Source organism: Herpailurus yagouaroundi, unplaced genomic scaffold, assembly GCF_014898765.1.
Source record: "Herpailurus yagouaroundi ecotype Mexico unplaced genomic scaffold, PumYag 186, whole genome shotgun sequence".
Classification (NCBI taxonomy): Eukaryota; Metazoa; Chordata; class Mammalia; order Carnivora; family Felidae; genus Herpailurus; species Herpailurus yagouaroundi.
In genome coordinates this window covers 16,664,728-16,691,679 of record NW_024412417.1, presented here as the reverse complement: position 1 = coordinate 16,691,679, position 26,952 = coordinate 16,664,728, and the positions used below count along the sequence as shown (strand labels likewise).

Here is a 26,952-nt window from a genome sequence, read left to right as displayed (position 1 = left end):
GGGATCTTAGCAACCTCTGATTTATAGCCAGTTGGTCGAAGCACAGGTAACAACCTGGGCTTTCAACTGGCATCTGAAGTTGGGGCAGGGGGCTGACCCCTCCTAATCTGTAGAATCTGACTCTGCTCCAGGTGATAGTGTCAGATTTGAGTTAAATCATAGGACATGCCTTTGGTATCTGGAGAATTGTTTGGTGGTTATGAGGAAAATGCCCCCCCCCCCCCCCCATGTATTGAATTCAGATCTGGACACTTTTCCTCACTAAGGTCAACTCTAGTTCCCATTTGTTGGCATACAGCCAAGTCAGGCATGGCTCGTGCCCTCTGCACTTTAGACTAAAATGAGAATTGCCTTTTCTATTTATTGGCTGAAAATATGGTAGAAGAAACCCAGTCGTATAGCAATAAAAGAGGACTTCTTACTCCTGTCTCCTTTTCTCCTTAACTGACCCAATACTCATTTTTCTATTTAGCTGAAAGATCCCTCTATCTCTATTTTTGTTTTGTGAATGACTGACTATTCACCATCTGAGACAACTGACCTGTTTCTGCTTCCTCTGCTTTATCACCTACATAATGGTAGCTCATTTGTAGGAAGGGGAAGAGAATGACTAGAAAGGAAATTGCCTATTTTTATAGGTTCAAAGACAAAAGCTTGCACTGTACTACAGCATTGGAGCTAGGTTTTTTTTTTTTTTTTAAACTCAGCACCTATTTCAGTTTAATTATTCAACTCAAGCAAAAACGGTCAAGTCACCCAGAAGTACCTTATAAGTTTTATATTACAAAAGCTCAAGAACTCTGAAGGCTAAAACTTGGTTTGTCCTATTCAAAAATATTCCTAGAACTATCTAAAGTTAATATAATCCTGTACATTAGATTAACTTAATTTAAAAAAAAATACAGAATTAGAATACTCTGTGATGATGCCACCAATAATTGGGCATATAACTCCAAAAGAAAATGGGAGTAGTCGCAACCTTTCTGTTAAGAGGGAGCTAAAACGAAACAAAAGAAAACAAAACAAACCTATTTGTTTTTTTAGCTTAATTTTTCTTAAGGATTTTAAAAACATAGTGCTGAAGGTGGTTTTATGTCATAAAAATCGACGAAGCTGTTACGCAACCTCTAGAAGTCAAGAGCATTTTATGGATTCGTGTTTAAAAGTTAATTTCTCTCAAGTGTGGCTGTAATTGGATCTATCAAAATAACAGTGTTACTTCAATTCAGCAAATACTTATTTGTATGTACCTACTATGTATTTCCTACCATGTGGGAAACAGTATGGTCAGTTTCCAAAGATCACTTGACACTTAAATCAATGAATATTAATGACAATACACAAAGGGTATTGAGACTATTTCGCAAATGATGCTGTTGACAAAACCTGGCCTGCAATCTGAATACACTAATTGTTAGGAAAGAATTCAGACCCAAATCCTTTGAGCAGAATATACTGATGATAAGGGACATAAGAGAACAATCAGCTGGTCTGTCAAGTTTGATTTTGATTTCACAGGCACAGTTAGGTGTAGAATTCTGTATGTTTGCATATATGAATGCGCGTATCTATGCAGAGAAGGATAAAGTCTTCTGGAGCGAAAGAAGAAACAAGGGAAGCACGTACCGCTGTGTGAATTCAGGTGCATTTCCAGGGCTCGGGCATTTGAAAAGCTCTTGGTGCACTGTGGGAAGGGGCACAGGCTGGAAACCTGAGGAGCACTGTCTTCATTTTCTTCTGATACTGGGGCGGCTTCTCTTTGCCTCCCACTGCAATAGTACATCAAATGGGCTTGCAGATTCCGCTCACTCCGATACCAGATGCCACAAGACTTGCAAGGAAATATATCCTCTGCAGGCGAAAACACAGGGACACATTAGCTGCTGTCCATTTGGAACCAACCACGGGTAAAGCGGCATTTCGTTCCATTTTTCCCAGAGACCGCTCTCAGGTTCTGAATTAGGCAATCAGACAGCGATGAGTGCAGTCCTGGGTGCTGTTCCACAGTGCAGGACTAAGCTTTTAAAGAAATGTTACACCCAGTGCAATTTACCTTCCCACAGACTCTTCGGAAAGTGGTACCGTGGGAGACTCCCACGTTAAAAGCACAGGAGATTCATTTTAAATTGCTCATTATGGGGCGCCTGGGTGGCGCAGTCGGCTGAGCGTCCGACTTCAGCCAGGTCACGATCTCGCGGACTGTGAGTTCGAGCCCCGCGTCGGGCTCTGGGCTGATGGCTCGGAGCCTGGAGCCTGTTTCCGATGCTGTGTCTCCCTCTCTCTCTGCCCCTCCCCCGTTCATGCTCTGTCTCTCTCTGTCCCAAAAATAAATAAATGTTGAAAAAAAAATTTAAATTGCTCATAATGTATTTATGGTTTAGAAAAATATGCATGTATAAAGAGCAATGTGAATGGGCTTATCTGACTAAAAGGCAAGGATCTAATAGCTGAACTAAAGTTAGCCTGATGCCAACTACTGACAGCATTTGTTCATTTAATAAATTAATTATAGAAAGCCGACTATAGGCTGGACTCTATGCGGAGCTGGGTGTAAAGCAAAACGAAACACCAAAAAGCCGTCATTAAGGATCTTACACTCTTCTGGGATTGATGAACAAGTGGTCAGATAATTATATTAGGCTGTAATGACCATTCTGCTGGAGGCATCTGAGGAGTGCTTTGGGTGAGGGACACTAGGTGGGTGAGGAAGGACAAGGTCAGAGAAGGATTCAGAGGGAAGATAATTAAAAAATAACCTTCACCCATTGGAGCCTCACAATAGTATAAGGTGCTCCTGGTGTCCTTGGTAACCAAACTCCTTTGGCCACAAATTCAGTTTGGGTCTATGTTATTTCAGGTTCCTCGCTACCAGAATCCACGTAAAGATCCAGTAAGAGAAAATAACTACATTTACATAAAGGAGATCCAAAAATATTACCTGGGGTTGGGTGTACTGGATTCACTGTGTGGACGTAGGGTAATTCCAGATACACCTGAGAATTTCTTTCAAGGATACCGGGACAGTAAGAATGTAATTATTGTTGAATATGTATTTATTTTATATTTATTTAAAAAAATTTTTAATGTTTATTTATTTTTGAGAGAGTCATAGAGCGCGAGAGTCATAGCATGAGCAGAAGAGGGGCAGAGAGAGGGGGAGACACAGAATCTGAAGCAGGCTCCAGCCTCCGGAGCCTGATGCGGGGCTCGAACCCATGAACCGTGAGATCATGACCTGAGCTGAAGTCGGAAGCTTAACTGACTAAGCCACCCAGGTGCCCCTATTTATTTATTTTTTAAATATCAAGACATCATTACAATATCTGCATTTCTGCATCATTCAGAGTCTTAGGGATTTTCAGGTTTTCCAAACCTACTAGCTTTGCAATCTATTCTCTTAAGATGTGACTGCTATTCAGATTTTCTCACAGAGCTAGAAGAAAGCAGAGCTGAGTCTAGAACTCAAACCCTGGACTACTGGACCACTGATTTTCTGTTATATACAGTGTCACTTTGTATTCAAGGAGTACAAACTCAGTTCACTAGTCTTTTTAACAAAATAATCACAAAGGCATATTTGCGAGAGCATATTTTTGAATTCTCCACATAAATTATTCTCAGTTTATATGTATTTTTCTTTATTTTTTATGTCTCTTTTTGTTGTTGTTGTATTAGCTGATGTCTTGATTTACTGAGGCTATATTTCCTCTTACTATATCTAATCAAACTTTGGTTTCTTATTTTTTCCTTTTCTTTAAGTAAATTTTTTTAATGTGTATTTATCTTTGAGTGACAGAGAGAGGGAAAGAGAGAGAGAGTCAGAGTGTGAGCTGGGGAGGGGCAGAAACAGAGGGAGACACAGAATCTGAAACAGGCTCTAGGCTCTGAGCTGTCACCACAGAGCACAATGTGGGGCTCGAACCCACGAACTGTGAGATCATGACCTGAGCTGACGTTGGACCCTTAACCAACTGAGCCACCCAGATGCCCCATTATTTTTTTCTTTTTCTAGAAAGTTTTTAACTCTATGGCTCCTAAAGCATAACTATATTATTCTATTAAAGAAGCATCCATGAAAGCGCTTCAATTTCTCATAACTAAGTAGCCTTAAATGTTGTTCAGCTAGTTCAGAAAGTCAGTTTTTGTGTGACATTTGAGAATCCAACCTGAAATGAATGAATAGAAGTGTTCTTTTCATACTCTCATGAGAGGCGACCACACACACACACACACACGCGCGCGCGCGCGCAAAGTTAGAGAAGAGATAAAATGAAATCACAACACTGGAGAAAAAAGTCTGTCCCTGGTTGCCTGTCAGTAGACATTTTTTTTTGTCCCATAAATACCCATCACCACTACAAAGCTATTGTACTGGGCTATTGCACTCAGCACTTACTATTGACAATAGCTGTAGGCAAAATAGAAGCCATGGCAGCTTGCTGAGGAAGCAGCTGAATTGAGTCCAGCAGGCGTGCAGGGTACATCCCTTCTGCAAGAGTCATCTGACTGGCAGCTTGTAGCCTTGAGTCAAAATCCACCACAAAGGCAATTAGCTCTTCACCCTCAGAGATGGCCTTCGTGGTTGTGCACCAAAGCTGACCCCCTATTAAGAAGAGAAAAGAAAGAGAAAGATAGAATTGACGCAGAATGCTCGAGCCCGCCGCACACTAGATTGATGTCAATAGCATCTTCTCATGTTTTTCACATCCCTTTCTATGGGGGGGTGGAGTGTCCGATGGAGACAATAGCTGTGCTCCTGTGCCCTCCTATGTGGAAAATTGTATTCCTTGCATTTCATGAACTGTTCAGTGACTGACAGTAGGACAGGACTAAGAGCCAAGAACAGACATAATCTGTAGAGAGTTTTGTGAACCGTTTGCCTTCTGGGGCTTGCCTTAATCATTAACCGTGCTATTACATGGTCTCACGCTTATGAGGAGGCATGGTGGGGATCCAACCACAGAAATTTATTTCAGGTGAGCCTTTGAAGTCCCTCTTTTTGTACCTTATGGAAGTCAGAAGTTATTTCTTCCTCTCTCCCTCCCTCCCTCTCTCTTCCCAAAATACCGAAATGCCTAAAACTGTAAAAAAAGAGTAAACAAAAGCTCCTAAAATCTAGAAAGTTAAAACAACATTCCAGCTAGTTTTACTCTCCGTATGTCTGCTGCCATTTGTGTTTTTTTTTTTTTTTTTTTTTTTGGCTTAGTGATCTTTACTTATATAATATTCCTTATAATGCGGCTTCTTTATCTCTGTTTACCCTGATTGAACTTCCTGAAAAGGAGATATGCCAAAGATCCTTTTCAAAAGGCTTATTTAAATAAAGATTTGTTTAAATGAAAAGAACCCTTTCTTCAAATACTAAGATATATTCTGGCTCCACACTTCAAATGATCATGTGTGGTGCATTAAAAAGAAAATTAACTATGCAAGTACATCTTCTAATGTATTGCAATGCGATAGTGTATGCTCATTTATTTAACATGTTTAGACAGGCAAAGCACTTATATTTTGTTATCTACACTCTCAGGCCTAGATACGTATCCTCTACAGTTATGCCTGAAATAATGTGGCATACTTGATATGTTATAAAGCTTTTTTTCTCATTGTGTATATATTGCAAAGCTATATATTGTACTCATTAAGCAAGCAAAAATTGTACCCATTCTGATAAGTAATATTGCTCTGTTTATCTTTCAGCATAACTGTGTCTTCAACGGCACTTCATTTTTTCCATCCTTAAATAGATCATAGTTTTTAAACAACTTGTGGTAAAAATCTGCTGGAAAAGATAACAACAGCATACGATATGGCCGAGTTACACAGAAGAAATCGGGACACTTCCAGAGAAACCTTGGACAGTTAATTACACGGGCTGATTACGTTTTAAAGGTTGAGTAAGCAGCACCGTCCACGACAGTAGATGTTTGTGGAAAAATAAAGCCCAGATTACACACCTTGAATTTGTGTGAAAGTCGCAAAAGGAAACACAAATAGACTCAAGGTGAAAAATATACCCAAAGGGCAGAAAACAACTGAACTCTTTTTCACTGACTCTAACGGATCTGAAAGCACCCAAGTTTACCCAAGTTGCAAAACAGAGTCACTTTGGCACTGACTTATTTATCTACCAATAACAGAAGCTAAACCACCTCATTGTGGCAACCGTGGAGCACTGAAAAGGGCGAAGTGGTGGTGTTTCTGCCGGTGCCCATTCTTCCCCCTTGGAAGCTTTCGGCATTCAGCTGCTAAGCCTTCTCTGATGTGCGTACAGATCCAAACTACTTACAGCTATAGACAAGGTAATCATTTGCACCTTATCTTTCCTCTGGGGTGTAGTTTATTAAGTGAGTCTTGGTTAGAGAGGTGGGGTGGGCAGAGCAAGTCATGGCAATTCGGGTTTATTTCAAAGCCTGCTCTTTTGGAGTCGCTGGATTTCAGTGATGAACTGAATCACTGAAGTTCAGTGGTGAATTTACATGATGGGTGATATTTTACCCCTTTTGACAAATTTGTACTTTTGGTAAATCCAGCCATGGGTATCTTTCAAAAAAGGAAAGGTTTGGACTCAGGTTTCCAGGAGAAATTGAGATGTTTAGAGAAAGTACCACTCATAACTAATCTCTATCCCAGCAGTGAGCCATGCAGCAGGACGGCTCAGAATACTTGTGCTCAAACTTTGAACCAGAAAGATCCTATAAGTAAATAAAATAAGATTCAGGACTATTAAGTGCAACCAAAAGTAAGCAAAAATGATTTTCTACATTATTAGACAGCCCGGCAATTATAATATTTATGTTTTCTGACATACTGAATGTTTCATATTTCATTTTTCTTTATCATTAAAAATTTTTTTAGGGGCGCCTGGGTGGCGCAGTCGGTTAAGCGTCCGACTTCAGCCAGGTCACGATCTCGCGGTCCGGGAGTTCGAGCCCCGCGTCAGGCTCTGGGCTGATGGCTCAGAGCCTGGAGCCTGTTTCAGATTCTGTGCCTCCCTCTCTCTCTGCCCCTCCCCCGTTCATGCTCTGTCTCTCTCTGTCCCCAAAATAATAAACGTTAAAAAAAAAAAATTAAAAAAAAATTTTTTTTAGAAATGTTTATTTATTTTTGAGAGAGAGGGAGAGAAAGAGAGAGACAGACAGACAGACAGAGCATGAGTGGGGGAGGGGCAGAGAGACAGGGAGACACGGAGTTCGAAGCCGGCTCCAGGCTCTGAGCTGTCAGCATAGAGCCCAATGCGGGGCTGGAACCCACAAACCACGAGATCATGACCTGAGCTGAAGTCGGACACTCAACCAGCTGAGCCACCCAGGTGCCCCTGTCATCTTTATCATTTTACCTCATTTTATGGTTTAGTCGGGGCATACCCTTGAGAAAGGCCGAATCAGACTGAAAATGCACTGTGTAGACTTGATGAGAAAGTCTCCGTTGTATTAGGATTTAATCTTTCCCATCATTCATTCATCAGCTATTCATTGAACTCTCTGCTGTGTGCCAGGCTGGGCACCCTGCCTTCACAAACAACTAAGAATGTACATACATAGGCAGATGAATGAGAATACCACGTGGCGGGTGCCATCCCCTAATGCTAAAGAAAACGCGAGAGTGAATGATGGACACTTCTTGGTGGAGTCAGGCAACTCATCCAGGGGGACTTTTATTGACTCAAAAGGAATAAAGGTAAAATACCGGAAGTATGTGTAGGGGACCCGACAGGGAAATCATTACTGGCAGAGGAAGGAACATACATGCAGGTGCAGGATGATGGAAGAGCCTGACTGGTCCTGGTAATGGTCAGAGGCCACCTTGCTGGAGCTTGGGGTCTGAGGGAGAGAGGCTGGTTACAGGCAATGGTGTGACTGCGCCAGCCTGTATGGGATCATAGAGCACAATATCCAATTGTCGGGAATTTTGCGTGCTAGTGGCTATCACCCTGGTGAGTTGAAATCTGCCACGGTGAAAGTTGTAGCATTTGCCACTGGAATTAGCAGACGTTATCATCAGGGCTTCCTCCCCTCAAAAAGTTTAGAGTAGGTCCAGGGGGCTTGGAAAGTTAAGATCAAGGCGGCTGTGTCTGGCTCATCATGGTGGGAAGATGTGGCATATACTTGTTTGAGTGAATAAATGAACAAATTCTCGGCAGGGGCTTTTCTCCCCCAGAATAAAGATCTCAGGGTAATGAGGACAGTCTACGGGGCTAGGGGCAGGACATGTTGCCACGAGGGCCATTTGGAGACTGTTGTGCTAGTTCAATTGTGAGACATGTAAATTGTGAGGGAGAGAAGGGCCAGGTTCAAGACAGAGAACTGGGCTGATCTCCTCAGATGAGTAAAAGAAAGGAGGCTATTGAAAATAACTGGAAGGTTCTGGTCTGGGAAACCAGAGGCGGGGGTGCCATTGATGAGACAGTAAAACTGGTGTATTAACAGTGGTATTATACAGACAACAAGAAGACAATTGTACTAATTAGGAGCACTTTCTTTGGGCCCAATAGGCTAAGTGGTTTATGTATTTCATCTATTTTAATCCCATCAATTATTCTGTGAGGTGGGTGATATTTTCCTTGTTTTAGAGTTGAGAAAATTGAAGCTTGGAGAGGTTATCTAACTTGCCCAAAGCTATATGCATAGCCAGTGCGGAATCATGGTTTAGACTTCCGTCTGTCCGACTCCAAACACGCATGTGTGTGCTTGTCGTATGTATGCGCATGCACAGAAATAATGAATTCTGCTTTGAAAATGTAAAGTCTGAAGTCCCTGAGGGGGACTTCAGCATGAATGTATTGAGGAGGCAGTTGGAATTTGGACAAGACGTAAGGCTGGAGCTAAAAACAAATTTTTTTTTTTGGAAGTCATCAGCACGTTCTAAATGACTGTGGATACTCTTTGCCTTGATGTGGTAATGCAGGAAGACTATAGAGTTTAAAAAAAGGAGCAGATTGAAATTTGGGAAGTCTCAACAATTAAGATGTGGGTGGAGGGCAGGGACCATTTAAAAATATAGAGAACATCTATTTGGAAAAGTTATAGGGGGACCAAGAGAATGGCACCACAAAAATCAAGGGTTGGCTCTTTGAAGCTGTTTGGCTGAGTTTTTTAGATGGTGAATTTAGAGTATTCAACTTGAGGGAGTCATTTATAGGGAGAGAGAAATGCCGAGTATTGTAACATGGTTTCAATTACAGATTCTAATAAAACATTCTAAGGGGCACCTGCGTGGCTCAGTCAGTTCAGATAATGATCTCACGGTTCGTGGGTTCAAGCCCCGTGTTGGGCTCTGTGCTGACAGCTCAGTCTATAGCCTGTTTTGGATTCTGTGTCTCCCTCTCTCTCTGTCCCTCCCCTGCTCACGCTCTGTCTCTGTCTCTCTCTCTCTCAAAAATAAATGAACATTAAAAAAGTTAAAAAAAAAAAAAAACCATTCTAAGTGTGATTGCTAGCGGGGGATGTAATCCTATCTGCAGGAGGACGGACAATGGAACCAGACTGCCAGCATACAAATTTTGGCTTGTGATTTGAACTTGCCACCTAAGCACTGTGGAGATCAGTTTCCCCGTCCTTGGAAATGGGAATACTGATAATAATACTGAATTCATAGGGCTATTATGAGGATAAAATAAGTTAATATATGTGAAAGCTTAAGAATATTACCCGATAGAGAAGTACTATATAATTGTTAACGAGTATCACTTTGGTTTGATTTGGTTGAGACTGTTATTCTAATTTCTCACTGTCCTGCTACATCCAAGAAATGAAATCTCACCAGAAAAAAAAAAAAAAAGAAAAGTCTATGGATTCATTGGGCAAATGTATCTATGCTTTGCTGGAGTGCACTAACCCATTTTGGAAAAGACTAAGGCTGCATCATCCATTCGTGGACCACAGACTGTATCTTGACCAGTTAGAAACAGAAATAGTTTCTAGCACTGACAATGGGCTGAGGAGGCAGGAGAACCAGTTTCCTACCCACCGGTTTTTGGAGCTTGGGTAGATATTGCCAACTCTAATTTAGCATTGAATAGAAGGCAGTAGCATTTATTCCTTGATTAAGGAGAAAGCTGAGTGCATGCAAATGATACGTTAGGTTGATATTTAGCTATTTTGGTGTCTTCATCCTACCGACCTCGTTATCAATGGAAACAAACCAGAGAATGTTACGTTTGGCTTTAAAATGAGAACACCACTATCAAGAAACAAAAACCAAACCCAGAAAATAACAAGTACTGGCAAGGTTGTGGAGAATTGGAACCTTGTCCACATCTAGTGAGAATGTAAAATGGTATAGCCACTGTGGACAACAGTATGGCAGTTCATTAAAAATTAAAAATAGAGGGGCGCCTGGGTGGCTCAGTCGGTTAAGCGGCCAACTTCGGCTCAGGTCACGATCTCACGGTCCATGAGTTCGAGCCCCGCGTCAGGCTCTGGGCTGATGGCTCAGAGCCTGGAGCCTGTTTCGGATTCTGTGTCTCCCTCTTTCTGACAATCCCCCGTTCATGCTCTGTCTCTCTCTGTCTCAAAAATAAATAAACGTTAAAAAAAAATTAAAAAAAAATTTAAAAATAGAATTACTTTACGATCCAGCAACTCCATTTCTGGGTATATACTCAAAAGAATTGAAAACAGGGTCTCCAAGAGATATTTGCACACCCATGTTCATAGCAGCATGATGAAAAAATAGCTAAAGCATGGAAGTAACCCAAGCGTCCACTGACAGATGAATGGATAAGCCAACTGTGGTGTATATATATACACACAATGGAATATTCGGCTTTAAAAAGGAAGGAAATTTAAAAAAAATAAAAAGGAAGGACATTCTGACATAAGCTAAAACATGGAAGAAATTTGAGGGCATTATACTAAGTGAAATAAATTAGTCACAAAAAGACAAAAATCTTGCACGATTCCATGTACAATAAGGTACTTAAGGTATTGAGAATCACCGAGACAGAAAGTGGGCTAGTGGTTGTCAGGAGATGGAGGAGGAGAAAATGGAGAGTTATTGTTCGATGGATACACAGCTTCAGTTTTGCAAAACGAAAAGGGTTCTGGAGATGGGCCATGTTGATGGTTGCGTGACAATGCGAATGTATTTAATGCCATGGAATTGTACACTTAAAAATGGTTACGATAGATTTAATGTTACATGTACTGTACCACAATCAAAACCATTGGAAAAAAATGAGAGCACCGTTTTTTTCGGTAAAAGCCACCACAATGAACCTCCGATATTTGCAGAAGTTTGTTTTAGCCACAGCTAAAGATAGAATCTAATTTTTATAAAGTGCTTTCCACATAGGATGGCTTTTGAACTTATTTTTAGAGACAGAGCTCGGGAGGAGAGGGTCAGAGGAAGGCCGAGAGAATCTTAAGCAGGCTCCACGCTCAGCTGGCTCAGCCCAACACGGGGCTCAATCTCATGACCCTGGGATCGTGACCTGAGCCAAGATCAAGAGTCAGATGCTTAACCAACTAAGCCACCCAGGCACCCCTCATATGAGATGGCTTAAAACAACAAAATAAGGTCTTCTCCCTTCTCAGTTTTCCTAGCAAAGCTACTTTAACAAAGAAAGCATCTTGAAAGCTCAGTCCCTAGAGGAATGAGGTTGCTAAGATGGGAGTTGGTCATATTTGGCCACGTTAACTGTTTTCATTTGGATGAATTTTGGATATTGTGTGGGTTTGAAAATTTTGAGTGATGTAGCTCCTGATGATTTTGTTGATTTGGATTTCTGCTTGTGTTTTGAGTACCAGTGGAGTGTTCCTGTCAACTCTCTATGGATATGGAATTTAAGGAATCTAAACAGATGTTTTTTGTGGTTTTCGTAGGCAGTGGTATGTTTAATGCCCCCAGATTTAAACCCAGCTATTTTTTAAAATGTTATTTATTTTTGAGACCGAGTGAGAGCGAGAGAGAGAGACACAGCAAGCACAAGTCAGGGAGAGGCACAGGGAGAGAGGGAGACACAGAATCCGAAGCAGGCTCCAGGCTCTGAGCTGTCAGCACAGAGCCCAGCATGGGGCTCAAAGCCACGAACTGTGAGATCATGACCTGAGCCGGAGTCAGAGGCTTAGCCAAACGAGTCACCCAGGCATCCCCAAACCCAGCAAACTTTTAATACGCAAACCCAAACTAGCAGTATATTGATCTGAAAACAAACAGAATTATGGAAGGGGATTGGGTGCATATGTGGTAATATCATATATGCTTAGGTGATAAAGCTCTTACAACTTCCTTTGCACAGCCCTCAAGAGCACAGGATCTCGGTGTAAGGGATTACATGTTAATAATGAAGCATAGGTGGCACCCAAAGTCACTGAAAATGTATTTGTCCTCAGGGCACAGATGGACTAGAAACAGCACTTGACTGGTCAGTGGGTAAGAAGCTTCAGTTCCAATCCTGACTTGACTGTCAGTTACTGAGTGTTGGAGAACTGCTTTACCCATCTCATATAAAATGACAGCCTTAGGCCAGATATCCTGTAGATTATTATCATCAGGTTGTAAGCAACTTTTTAAGCTTCTATGACCAATGTGCCAACAATAGTAATAATCACACATTTATCCAGTGGTTTCTCGTGCTACGTACCAGCACTGTGCTAAGCACTTCGCATGCATCGTCTTAATTTCTCCCAAGAAAGCAGTAAGGTGGCTTTTATTTATTCCCATTTTACTGAGATATCAGAAGTCTGGAGGTGTAGGTAAGGTGTAGAGGGGAACTGGAGGAAGGGAGTGAGGTGTGGGAGATGGGATTTAGACAAGGCAGCTGGGCTTTAGATGTTGCACAGAAAAACCAGGTGTCCCAGTCAAGTCAAAGTGACCTCCGATGTTCACTAACTTCACTGTGCCTTACACTCAGTTGTTGAGTAATTAGTACAGTGATCTCTCTGAATCAGAAATAAGATGGTTCGCTTTATGAAACAGGGTCAAGAAGATTACACTGTGCTGAGATCTAGCTGTTAAGTGCATAGCTACAATGTGGAGCATAATGTTCATATTTGTCATGTGGAAATAACTCCAGGTTACCTTCTAATAAGATTGACACAGAATTAGAATAGCTAACACTTAGAAAGCACTTACTATGTGCCAAGTGCTATAATAAACATTTCACACATATTAAACTCATTTGGTGATATTAAACACGAATGTAGCCTTTGCACGATTCCATATGTCAATTACAAGTTGAGCTAGGCTCCAAAAGGGCATCAAAATTGCACATAAGCATAGAGCACTACTTGGCAATCTTGACTGCACAGTCAATTCACCTGGGAGCTCTTAATCAACACTGATTTCCAAGTCCTACTCTAAATCAATCAAACCAAAATATCTGGGAGTGATGGTTAGGCTCCATTATTTTTTAGAGGCTCCTCAGAGGGGCTTAGAGCGTCTCTGGCATTAAGAATCTCTGGCTTGGGGTGCCTGGGTGGCTCAGCCAGTTGAGTGTCCGACTTCGGCTCAGGTCATGATCTCATGGGTTCGTTCCCCGTGTTGGGCTCTGTGCTGACAGCTCAGACCTTGGAGCCTGCTTCAGATACTGTGTCTCCTTCTCTCTCTGTCCCTCCCGAGCTTGCGCTCTGTCTCTCTCTCTCTCTCAAAAGTAAACAAACATAAAAAAAGTAAAAAATAAAAAAAACTTAAAAAAAATCTCTGGCCTAAGGGTGAACTATCTCCATCTGTATAGGGTAGAAAAAGCGAGACTCTATGAACACAAGTCTCTTGATAATCAAATCAATAGACAGGTCCAAACAATTCAGTAGGGAGATTTCGAAACTCAGAAAATGGCAACTGAACCCCGCTCTGAATTTCCCCCTTTCCCCTAATATTTGAAGAATGTGGGTGTGATGAGTGAAAAGGGGAGGAAAGATGGACAAAGCAAGGATGTAATGACTTCGCATCACCTTTCAACTGAATAAGCCAGTTAGGAACTTAGCAAATTTGTGAATTAACATTTGGTTTTACAACATTTACTTCTTTATTATTTTGAAGGTTTGTCACTTATTATTAGAAATGATCAATCATATGTATCCCCCCAAACTGTGAAAGATCACATGGTACAAACCAGAGCAATACAAAAATCACATTCCTGCTGCATGGACGTGAAGTCTTTATCGAATGACATCAGGCACTGAAGCAGCTATCTGATACCTCTCTCCCTTCCACCAAATGGAAAGGTTATTTTAGGATCCTCTCTTTGTCTGCCTCTTATGCTGCAAACATAGTCACTCTTTCTTCCCAGTCTCCCCACACACCACTCCCTTTACAAAAAAGGACAGATACATTCAAGGTTCCATAGAAAGTAATAACCACTAAGACCTTGACATTCTTGAAAAACCATGTACTTACTGTTCTAAGTAATGTTTATGATCAAAGTTCTTGTGCAAACAGATACGGTTCCTAACAGGAAGCTTATAAATTTTTTTTTTCATAATTGCTGTCAAAACTGCAGTGAAGTGTACTACAAGTTCCGATAATAAAGAATAAAGTCACAGTTCAAACTCGATTATATTTTGTAAATCCACACTCCCCTTACTAGAAGCAGTGCCCTTAAATATCTCTCCATCCTGCCAAATTTTTCACTTGCACTTTTTATTATTTATGAAATCAGTGTCTGCACAATGTCATGCAGACCTCTGCTGATAAACTCTAATTAAGATTAAGACAAGCCTTTTGGAAAGGAGCCCATCATTAGCAAACATGATAAACACAAAAATACTCCCTACTTGTCAACCAGGAGCAATTCAGTAACCTAACAGTATTATCTGTTGCTAGGTTACAGAGCTGACAAAGCTTCAATTATATTGTTCGACCATACCTATAGAGTTCTGTATAAGCAAAATGTATCCAGTATAAAAGCATTTAACTTCGTCCGTGCTATCTGCAATTCACGGCTTCTTACAATAGTAAAAATCAGGTTAATAATTACATAGCACGCTGAAAAATCTTTTCCATGTGTTATGTCTATACATGTTCCTTTCTAATTTATCTGTGTGATTGATAGACGCTTGCTTTGTAAAAATAAGGAAATGCAAGCAATGTGAAGCTGTAAACCTCGAGCGTGACTACATCTGGGCTCATCAAGATACGGACCTAAGCTTAGCATAAAAATATACAGCAAATTGAACCAATTAAATCACATTTAGATTTTGTATTTCTCTGCCTCAATATGTAGACGGATAAGGAGCCTTAAGCAAATAGATAGGGATACCAGTTTGAAACTTTATTTAAAGCTAAGCACACGCGTGCGCACACACACACAACTCACCTAACAATACAAAAGGAAACCAGTAGCTTACAGTAATTTATTCTAAGGACTTTTCTAAGTATATATTAAAAGTTGAAGCTAGCGACTTCTACTCCATAGCATTAAGTCATTAAGTCTTACTTCGCTTTATTAGAGACTGAAAACTCTAGGGGAAAAAAAAAAATCAATGAAGCAGCCTCCAAAACAGACATTTGACAGAAGTGAAACAAAGCAAAAAAGCCACGTGTAAAAAGAAAATGTCTATGTGAACCAGACCTTTGAGATTTTACCATGGTTGGCTTTTTTAGAATTTTCATGGACATTTGGAGAAAAAGTAATCCCACATAAAGGAACCAACATTTTGAGATAGCTCTGGCACACAGATGTCATATCATACACTAAATTGCTACAGCATTTAAGATGTACAGAGACATTTCTGCATTAATCTAAGAGTCTATCCCCTTCACACATGTGATATAAGATGTATATAGGAAGACGGTCAATTGATGATCAGAGTTTAGTTAATAAAGATTACATATTGGTCTACAGAGTAAAGCATGATACCTCTTAGGCACACTCAAGTAAATTAAATCCATTCTCTGAGGGAATAAATGGACTGTTTAACACACATACAGAGGGACATTTTGCTTCTTGAGGTGGAGGAAACAGGGATACTTACTTGTTTGGTCATTAATTTCTTTTATTTGTACCAAATAATTTGAAAACCCAACACGATGCCTGCTTGCGAAATGAAATTTTTTCCTAACTGGAAGTAATTGGTCAGAATAATTCCCTAAAAGCTAAACAATTGCCCCATTTCAACACTGCACGTGTTAATGCCTAGATCTCAAGCTTTAGACATCACCATAGTACGTATATCTATACGTAGCCACATTAATACCAATTTTATAATAAATTCAAATCCAATACTGTTGAAATTCTTGACAGCGGAGTAGTGCAAGGAATAGAACTTATAAATTATGTGTGCCCCTTCTTTGAAAACCGCTGTGGAGGTTTCTTTGTGCATTGGCAAATACAGTAGGAATATGAGGTATTGTGTGGATCCTCCTGCACAGCACCTGATAAAAGAATAAAGAGCTGTGACATATTCTTAAAACAATAGAGGAATTAAAGGGAAACAATGGGCCAGCTGCTTCATTAATACAATCAAAAGGGAGCCCAGCACAGAGGAGTCCAGATAATTAAGCATTACTCTTTTAGACCTCCTTTCTATAATAAAATTGCTTAAAAATGTATTAACTACTTCATAGTTGTTAGATAGATCTTTGCACTTGTTTATTTAGAGTTGATTAATGCCTTTTTTTTCCGTATGCAGCAACATGCCAACTCATAGTTTACAATAGTTTTTGAATAAAATAGAGTGAGAATAATTGATAAAGATCTGCACCATACACAGCAATAAATCAAAAGCATTTTGCAAAAGGTCTTTCCTGTTTTTGAATAATCTTTAACATTTTTCATTTGTACTTATAGGCAATGCAGGGCATTTGGGGGCATTCAACTTTCCCATGCGGGAACTCATGACATCTTTGTATAGAACATCCTAGCGGTTCCTGGGAAAGGGGGGCGGGGGAAGATCAGATTTGACCGCCAAGTCTGGAGTGTGTCCTGAGTATGTGGGCCAACAGAGAAGATACGACTTTTTTTTTTTTTTTTTTTTTTGTTTAAATCATTCTTTGCCTTTTCCAATCAAGAGGGACGGGCACACAGCAGAACTATTTGCCAAATGCACTATTTATCCTTCATTAACTTGATTTACAAAAACGAAAAACAACTTTTTATGCTCTTTATGCTAAAACACAACTTACAATTTAAGATATCAAGGCTTTCATTCTTCAGCTCTTCTGTAGGCAGCCTTTCCTCTGATGCCAACAGAACATTTAATTGCTTAAGAACTGGAAAATTGGGAACTGAGTACTGTGTGCTGAATATTGAAGTAAGGATAAAAACTATAGTCTCGTCTTTAAGGAAGCCTGTGTGAACCCAACATTAAAATTACAAACTTTACTGAACCATGTGGTCAGTTTAAATAAGGTTGATTCTATTCTGATGATTTTAGGATCTTAATTGAGAAAGTGAGATCAAATTAGAACAGGAGTCAGGGAGATAAATGAATAGAGGTACTTAACCATATTTCTGAGATTAAGAGAAGAAAGATTCTGCTTTTACACATGTTACATATGATTTCAAATTTATCAGCTGGAGTCATATTTCCAAAGATCTTCCTGCATTAGGTCAATATTTTAGAGGATATGTAATAACCTAATTCCAGCTATGAAACGTGGCTTCTGAATTCAGGAGTTAGTTTCCTATCAGGAGTTATTAATTCCTATTAATAAGTTTTCCTTGAATACCAGGAAAAAAGAATACATAAACTTTTAAGAGTCAGTAGGTACAAATGAAAATGACTATTGTAGGAGCTACTATATGATGATTATTTACATATTCTTTGTTTTGACTAAGCCCACAAAATTTGTTAGTGAAACATAAAGGTAAATAAACATGAACTGTTTATAGACTTATGGTCACATGGATCCTTTCAAGGATACACCTTTGAACATCTCAGGTTTATAAACTATGTCTTTACGGCAGTGCAAACAACTGGTAAATGTTGGTAATGCTATAATGTAAAATTGCTAAATTTCAGCACCCTCCTTCAGCAAGTATTTTGGAAATGAGCTCAACATTGTCTGTGAATTATCTGTCATTTCAAACATCATATATAGCTTTATTATTTAGCACAAATTCAACAGATAATACCGGTCTGAGCAGAACTCAGAAACAAAGAAACACAAACACTCCCATTAATTTAAAGGAGTTATCTGTGTGATAAATAGGAAATGCGATCATCCCACTGTATAGATTTTGATTTTGTAGGGAAGAAAAGCTAACATGGTTAAAGCAGTGTGTTTCCTAAACTCTTCTATCACATAGGACATTCCTCAGCCCAAACTTGTAATCAATCCCCACTAGGGCTTTTAGCTCCTGGCATGCATTCTGTCCACATTACTTACTTTTTTCCTGTAGGAAAATGTCTCCTACTGAGATAATTTCCTCTCCCTTTTAAGAAGCATATGAAGCCCCTTTCAACAAAGTGAATAGTGTGTCCTTGTGGTCAGTTCCAGACTTCTGCTGAAGTGTGGGTACAGAAAGGTTTGCCCTATAATTAAGAAGGCATCGAGAGCTGCCTGGAAGACTTTCTGAACCAATGTGCCTGAGGTCACATCAGTCACACTGTGTTGGTTTTAGGCAAACTGATATGCTATTTCTACGGGCTTTAAACAGGAAGAGGTCTGTTCATGGAATCTTTTCAGCATTCCTGGATTTGTGCTCTCGTCTAAGAGGTGCTGTGTCATGGCCTTCTGGGAGCTCACAGTGGTGTCCTGAGGTAGCCCATCTGACTGTCTGGCTCCCTGGCCATCGTGATTTTAAATGACCAGCCAAGAGGTGACATTACACCCCAAAGGCGATCTGTCAAAATTCCGCTTGCAGCTGATAAACTGATTATAAAGCTGCTTAAGACTCTGCTTGTAAACAAAAGCATTTATCAACTAATAATTTGCAATAAACTGATGTAACTCCCAGCTGAGCCCCTAACTGTAATTGTCTTTACCATCTGCCTATTAAAACACCATTCTTCATCAGCAATCAGGAGCAGAAGGGAGGAAATCTCCACCAAAATACACAACTTGCAAGCTTATGAATAATCCGAGTGCATTCCGCACTTTCATTATGACTCGTGTGTGGGGTATGCTTAATTTTCATTCTTGACTAGCCTGGGAATGCTCAGAAATTAGGTGGAGGGGAAAAGAAGAGCGGGGGGGAGGGGGGGAGATGAAACATCGTGCCCACTGTTCTGCAGAGGAATAAATTATCCAACTTCATCAGAGTAGGCTGTTTTTAATTTCTTTCTCTCCTCCTTCCACTGCTCTGAAATATCCATTGCAGCATCCTGATGAAAGCCCCCCAGCACCAGGCTGCAAATGAACCTCTCTATTCCTTTTTCAACTTGTCCATTTCCATTACATTTCTTTGTTTTGCTTTATTTATTTATTTTTTAATTCCAAGAGGCTCATTAAACTTCTCCAGGGAGTCAGTTTAAAAGTGTACATTCCTACGAAGGGGTGTTGAAGGGCTGGCAGGCCCCTGCGGGGCCGGGTAGATGCGTGAGATCAAAGTGCCAAGTAGCTGGCAGGCCTCTGCACTTGTAGAACTCAGTCTGCCAGGGCGGACGGATGGCTTCCGTGTTCTGGTCCCCGCTAACACCCAGCGATACTCTGTTCCAAATCTCCCTGAAGGCGGGTTTCAACAACAGTAAGTGGGAATGGACAGAAACTCCTTGTTCTTAGAAGCAATCTGGCCTCTTAGGTGCCGACCAGATGTAATCATGGAAATAAGAAACTAGGAAAAGAGGTTAAATTTCTTCTGCGTTGTGTTTTTCTGGAAACCCCTCTCTGAATGTCCAACATCATTCCATGCTTTTTCACAGTTTACTAATTTTTAAAGATATTTACTCTAATTTTCACTTCACAAAATATGTTATTGATTAAAACAAAAAAACCCAAAAAGAACAAAAAACAAAACCCATGGGGGCGCCTGGGTGGCTCAGTCGGTTCAGCTCAGGTCATGATCTCACAGTTCATGGGTTTGAGCCCCCCGTCAGGCTCGGTAATGACACCTCAGAGCCTGGAGCCTGCTTGGGATTCTGTGTCTCCCTCTGGCTCTGCCTCTCCCCCACTCATGTTCTGTCTCTCTGTCTCTCTCTGTCTCTCTCTCAAAAATAAATAAACATTAAAAAAAAACCCAAACCACCCATTGTATTTAAAACACAAACTGTTGGGGCGCCTGGGTGGCGCAGTCGGTTAAGTGTCCGACTTCAGCCAGGTCACGATCTCGCGGTCCGTGAGTTCGAGCCCCGCGTCGGGCTCTGGGCTGATGGCTCAGAGCCTGGAGCCTGTTTCCGATTTTGTGTCTCCCTCTCTCTCTGCCCCTCCCCTGTTCATGCTCTGTCTCTCTCTGTCCCAAAAATAAATAAACGTTGAAAAAAAAATTAAAAAAAAAAAAAATAAAACACAAACTGCCTTACATTTTAAATGTATATAATCCTTTTTTTTGTATCTCTTGGCTGCCAGAGGATATTCCTTTTTTCAAGTTATTCCTTTATTCAGAGAACATGATATCCCTAAGAGCTCATAATTCTACTGAAGGACAACATAGGCTATGTATTATGATAAACAATTGACCACCTCCTGTGATTAAATTCAAATTCTGGAGATAGCAATTCATGTCAGGTTTTCTTATTATAATGTAATTTAAATTAATGTTTATAATTTTAATTTGTTTTTCTAAGAGTTTCCCATAGGTAATTATTGTTCTTTATAATCTACTGTTTAATACAACAGAACTAATAATTGCCTTTCACAGAAATGACAGAAATGGACACTCAAGCATCTGTTTCATGTTGTGCCTGGTCTAGAGAGGGTTAATAGGGAACAATGGGTCTAATTTCCTGCCTGGATATAAATGACCTAAAATTCAGGCAAAACTGCATTACTATGGTCCTTGAATTTGAGACACATCAAATATCAGGACACAGATCTGACATAGATTTAAAACAACACAAAAATCCTCAAAGACACTGTGTGAAGCAGAATTCTTTCTAGAAGTACTATATACCTTTCTTATCATACCTTTCAGACTTCTGTGAAGACTGAGACTCTTTGGTCACAGTGGTTTTTTTTTAAATTAATAAATAAAATATGGAGTAAGAATTTAAGTAGCATGTTTAAGTACGTTGACTTAAAATGTCTTAAAAAATTAAACTATAACATTATTTAACATATAATTTAATGATTAAAGAGGACCTAGATTAGGGGCGCCTGGGTGGCTCAGTTGGTTAAGCGTCCAACTTTGGCTCAGGTTATGACCTCACAGGTTGTGAGTTCGAGCCCCACAGAGCTCAGAGCCTGGAGCCTGCTTCGGATTCTATGTCTCCCTCTCTCTCTCTGCCTCTCCCCCGCTCACACTCGTGCTCTCTCCCTCTCTCAAAAATAAATAAGCATTAAAAAAAAAGATTTTTTCAAGAGGACCAAGATTAAACCTCCATGTTCATTAACTGCTTCCAAATACACAGACACGGTAGTGTTTTGTTATTTTTAATATTTAAAATTTTTTGCACCAGGTAGATATTTTCATGTCATGATTTAAGTGAAACTAAACTCACTTCTTGTTTGAAATGTTGCTGGGTCTCTATCCTAAGGCAAATTTTAGAATTATTATGTAATGGATAATAATAAAACACTTTCATGTGAAATGAGGGAAATTTACTATATATATATATTTACTATATATATTTTACTATATATATATACATACTATACATACTATACTATATACTATATATATATATACTATATATACTATACTATATATACTATATATATACTATATATTTTACTATATATATATACTATATATATTTACTATATTTTACTATATAAATTTACTATATATATACTAATATACCTAGTCTTGATTTCTACTGACTTTGACTAGTTTGGTAAGAAAATAAAGTTTTGAAAAGCTAATTACCAGCAGATGGCGCTCAGTGCATTCTATGAGCCCAGCTATAAGAAAAGAAAATAAGGCTTTATTTATTTAATTCTTTTTTATTCTAAATGTGAAGTTGCTATATCAAGCTTTATCATCCCTAAAGATTTCTGTTAATTGACTAAACAACTTTGTGGTAATTTATAGACTGTCTTCCAATGCTCATCTAAATGGCACTGCATTCAACTCAAGCGCTCCCGTGAAGATAACAAAGCCTAAGATGTAACCTTTTTCCCCCCTAAAGAGAAAAAGAACAGAAGCTTGGGTTCCTGGGGTATAACATAAACTCACTCAATGAATTTTCCGCTTAAAAGAAGACAATTGCCATTTCTTTTTTTTTTTTTTTTTTTTTTTTGGCCTCCCTTCCTTAAATAAAGAATGCAAAGGCCTTTTTTTTTTTTTTTAATGGATTTATAATCTGCACCATAGATGTTTTAAAGTCTTCATAAAATAAAACTCTTCTGGTAGATATCTGTTGATTACTGAGACACATACACTACCTTGGAATGTTATCAGGAATTGTGTGCTTGTGCTGAGGAAGGAAAAAAACCCAGCTTGGAATCGTAAAGATTAGTATAAATGTAAAACTAAATAACCCTGCAGAAAGTCTGTTCCCAGTGATGTTCTGGTTTTCTTTCCCTTTACCCCTGCCTGCCTTCTCCAACAAGAAGAAAACTTTGCTCTGAACTTCAAAACACTGTTATTTTCCATCACCATTAGCTGTCTATAACTAGCAGCATATAACTAGCACTACATTCCCTTTAATGACAAAGGGTGTAAGGAATTTTATCTGAGTGTCCTTATAAATCTCTCTACACTACCCTTCTCCCACATCTTACTATCATTCTGTCATCGACTGAACGTTTTCCCCACTGGATTTGAATTTGGCCTGGCATATGGCAACGGTACCCATAGTCACATTACATTTTTAACCTTTGTCCTTCTTATGTGGAAGTCCTGGAGCAGTGTCCCAACTGTACAGCCACTTAACACTGAGTCTCCAACTTTAAAGATTTCAACTGTTGAATTGTTGGCAAAGTCCCATCAAAGTGAGTGGCAAGGGGGTTTGGAAAGCTCAATGGGACGATGTATGATAAGCAGCATTTTGTATCCCAGCATCATTTGTCAGATCTACTTAAAACATCTATTTTTAGAACATGCATAATATAGCTACCATGTTAGCTTACTACCCTTTAAGAACATTTAGCATTTTTCACCCATTACTATTAGCATTAATTAAATGAGACATTAAAAACGAGTGCTCAGTCAACACAACAGCGCATCATATAATTTCAAAGGAAGAAATGAGGCTCTGAGTCATTGTAATTCCACAAACAGAAAGGGAGTTGTGGCTCTGCCCAGTGCTTTGAAAATCCATCTTTCAAGGTCGGCCCTTGACTGTCGAGTTAGGAAGGGCAGTGTGGAAGGCGGGGTGGCCTCTTGCCAAGACTGTTGCAGATGAGTGAGTGATCTTAGGGGAATGAACTGCAAAATCTCAAATTTTTGTTCATGTGATGATAAAACCAGAGCCAAATGATTTTTCGAAGACTTGTATGGCCTTCTGTTCCATTTTACTGTGCAGTTTGGAATGATAAATTTTACTGTGCATTAATTTGCACAAAAGGGTCAATGCTATATTGAAAAGCATACCAATTGTTTTTAGGAAGATTAACAGTAAAATGTGTTGTCTTTATCCCAGAATGGGTGCAAACATCCTCAGACTGGTATCATTTGACTATAGAAAAATATAGTGTTCTCACTGCCTTTGCAAATGAAGGGGAGAATGTTCTCAATGTGTCACTGATCCCTCTTAGACTCTATTGCGACAGGATTTGGTAAAATATATTCATGTTTTATATCACATTTCATCAGTCATTTTTAGGTAAGTCTCAAGTAAAAGCCAATGAGAACAATGAGAAGACAGCGGGGATCTTCTACAAGGAGGCTTTCCTCAAGTACCACATAACAGGTCAGGGGCAAAAGTCAGAGGCGGTTTAGTGCAAGGACGAGTGACAAGATCACTCTCAAGTGTGCAGTTCATCACTAAGTTCATCAGGAGAATGGATTTGGACAATATCATGACGGCTACATCCACATATGTTTCTTCATTTACCAATGCCCCGGTGAAAAATACACTCCACTCTTGATCGTTTGCACTGTAGGGAGGCCAGAAGTGAGCACAGGAGGAAGAAGTCAAAAGAGTCATCTGGAAATGGATTCCTAGGGACAAGGCAAGGAGACTGATGTTGCTTTAGGACTTTCTGAGCTGGGTGGTATTCTCTTCAATTCACCAGAGCTACCTCTGTCTCTGTCAGAGTCAGACCACCCTCCCCTTCTGGGTGCGATTTTTTATGGTTTATGTTGCTTCTCTGAATGCTTTTTTTTTTTTGAACAGATGCCTCAAACACTTTACTTCACACTTTACTTTGTCTTCAATTTCTGAATGGAGGTTTTTGGTTTAACAGTTTAGAGTAGCCAAGATACCATTCAGACATTACTCAGGAGAATGGTAGAGTTAACTTACTTCTTCAGTAAAAAAATACCCTCTAAGGTTTAGTAATGAATTGAAAAGTCTAACTGAAAATATAGTTTATTTTGTATTATTTCTCAAGAATTTACTATGTGATCTCATTTTTCATGCACAATAATAGGGAGATCCTTGGGCATAAGCCATCATTTTAATAGGAGTTGGATGTATAGCTTTGAGCAGAAAGTCCTATGGCTCTAGTTTGTGTCACTACTTTCCTTAAGATCAGCGCCACCTTCTTCTCCTCCTCTTCTTCCTCTCTTCCTCCTCCTCCCCTTCCTCCTTCTTCCTCCTCCTCCTCCTCCTCTGCTTTGTAAGCATTCAGATGTTTAAAAGCCTACTCTCTGCACGGTGTAATAGTGCATCACCTGCATGGTTTATCTCTCTGGCTGTCCTATAGAAGAGTAGTGCACTGAATAGTCAACTCCGTACCACAAGGGAAGCTGCTAGAGGCCCTTGTGAGGTTAGCATTGTTACTGGCACCAAGGAAAGTACTAAGAGAGATCTGTTTGAGTTGTGCAAATCCCTGTTGCAGTTCTGTCCAATATTTTCGTGAACCATTCTCTCAGCTCAAAATTTACTAGATCAAGGACAGTTAAAAGAACAGTCTGTTATCTATTCTACCGATAGCATGATAAAATGAAAGTATAAACAAAAAGGGAAATAGAACACATTAAGGTGGTTTGGGGAGAAAAGAAGGGAATCAACACTTTTTCAATAAATGTTTCTTAATACAGGCAAAAAAGATATGGCAGATTAGGTTATCTCTATATGTCTAATAAAGTGGAAACAATAGAAGGGGAGAAATTGTTGAGGTTATGCTAATTTTTTTCCTGAACACAAAGGGTCCACCGGAAGTTGGAGTGTTCAATATAGCCAAATTTTTAGGGAGTGGAAGATTGCTGAAGAAGGAACGGAAAAAGTCAAGACAGGATATAATTAAGGCTTGAAAAGGATTTCAACAGAGGTAGGGGTCAGGCTAAGGACAGATTGTGGTAATGTTTTATAAGCAGTGATAAGAGGAAAGACAGGCAAAGAGATACAGCATAAAAATAAAAGTTCAAGATCAAGGCTCATTTTAGGATTTTAGTCTTTGAGAACCAACAAAGTTCTGACATAAGGAAACTGGCAATAAAGTCAGGAACAGGGATCCCCCTCCCATAACTCCCTTACCACTACCACTAAAGAAAAAGGAGGAGAGGAAGGCAAGGAGAGAAGACAAAGAGAATTCTTACTCTAGGGAAGAACACTTATCTGAATCTTTGAAGTATTCCATAGTAGGAAGTTACACTTGGGCCAGGAATTGGCCAGCGAAGCCAAGAAGTGGGTGGGTAGGGGTGGGATCAGAGAGTGAAAAGGGTGGTTGAAATAAACTCATGATAGATCCTGATTGTTATCGCATGTACCTCTCAAGTAGCTAAACTAAGCTCAGCAGGAATGCAAAAAGTCGACTTTTATTTTAACAAAGTAATATGGGTTCATAAATGACCATTTTTCCTTTGTGGGTGATTCTGTTTTTCAGAGGACATAAAGTAAAACAAAATAAAACCCACCCAAACCATGAAAATCCCGACAGTTGACAAATTCTCCTTGGAGAAAGAAACCTGAGTTTTTTGCTTCCTCTTTCCAAATAAAAGATATTGAAGTAAGACTCCTCAAGTCATATTTACCTTATTCCATTGAATGTTGCTCACAAGACTGTAAATATTTATGGCTGGTGGGAACCATGGAGGGCTTTTAGACCTTCTGTCAGAGAGGAAAAAAATCAAGCTCCGAGGAGTTAGGTGGTGCACCAAAGGTCACACAGCCTCTGTGTGTGTGTGAGTTTGTGTGTGTACCTATACACATACACACACATGTATGTATTTTTGTTTTCCACGTGGGAGTAATTTGTCTTCCAGTGTAGAACTGCTGTAGGATTGATACGTAGTTCGTGACTTTGACTGCATAATACTGGTTAGTAGTTGTTAAACTTTTACTATGATGCCTCATTTTTGTTCTCCAAACAACTTTGTGAGGTTGGTGTTGTTACATCCGCTGAAATAAAGGCTTAAAGAGATTAATCATCCATATTTGTAGAGATTCTAAATTCGGGGAGGAGAACCCAAGTCAGCTCCCTTCCAAAGCTGTTATGTAGCCTCTCAACTAGTTAAAGAGAACACAGTCAAGTCATTAGCCTAACAAACACAGAAAAACTCTCATGATTGTCAATTTTGACAAAGGTTGCTACTCCCTTTGGGAGAGAGCCTTGATGATGGGGGTGTAATTCAAATATACAGCATGGATATAATATCACTCTTTCAGACTCTGTATCTTGTAAGGGAGGGAACAAGGTGGTCCTAGGGAATTAATAAAGAAATGCTTCTGTGGTTCTAGAAATATTTATACATTTCCAGGTTTGAAAACGTACAGAACTAATAGGAGTCCTCTCTATCCACTAAAAAGATACAAAGCGATGTAGTAGGTGTTCATAGCATACTGTTGTTCCAGTAGCTTTTAAAAATCAATTAATTGTATTAAATTAGGGGGAGTAGTTCATGTAAAATGTGTTATTAAA

At 39.6% G+C, this 26,952-nt stretch overlaps 1 protein-coding gene across 3 annotated transcripts in view; it reads right to left on the bottom strand.

Annotated features, from left to right (window-relative positions):
- Window positions 1–26,952, bottom strand: part of ZFPM2 (zinc finger protein, FOG family member 2) — a 475,034-nt gene that overhangs the window by 4,843 nt on the left and 443,239 nt on the right. For all 3 annotated transcript variants that reach the window (XM_040494229.1, XM_040494230.1, XM_040494231.1), the window contains 2 exons: window positions 4,397–4,603; window positions 1,627–1,851 (listed from right to left, as the gene is read on the bottom strand). In XM_040494229.1, the coding sequence (XP_040350163.1) occupies window positions 1,627–1,851; window positions 4,397–4,603 (432 nt within the window). The remainder of the gene's footprint in view (window positions 1–1,626; window positions 1,852–4,396; window positions 4,604–26,952) is intronic.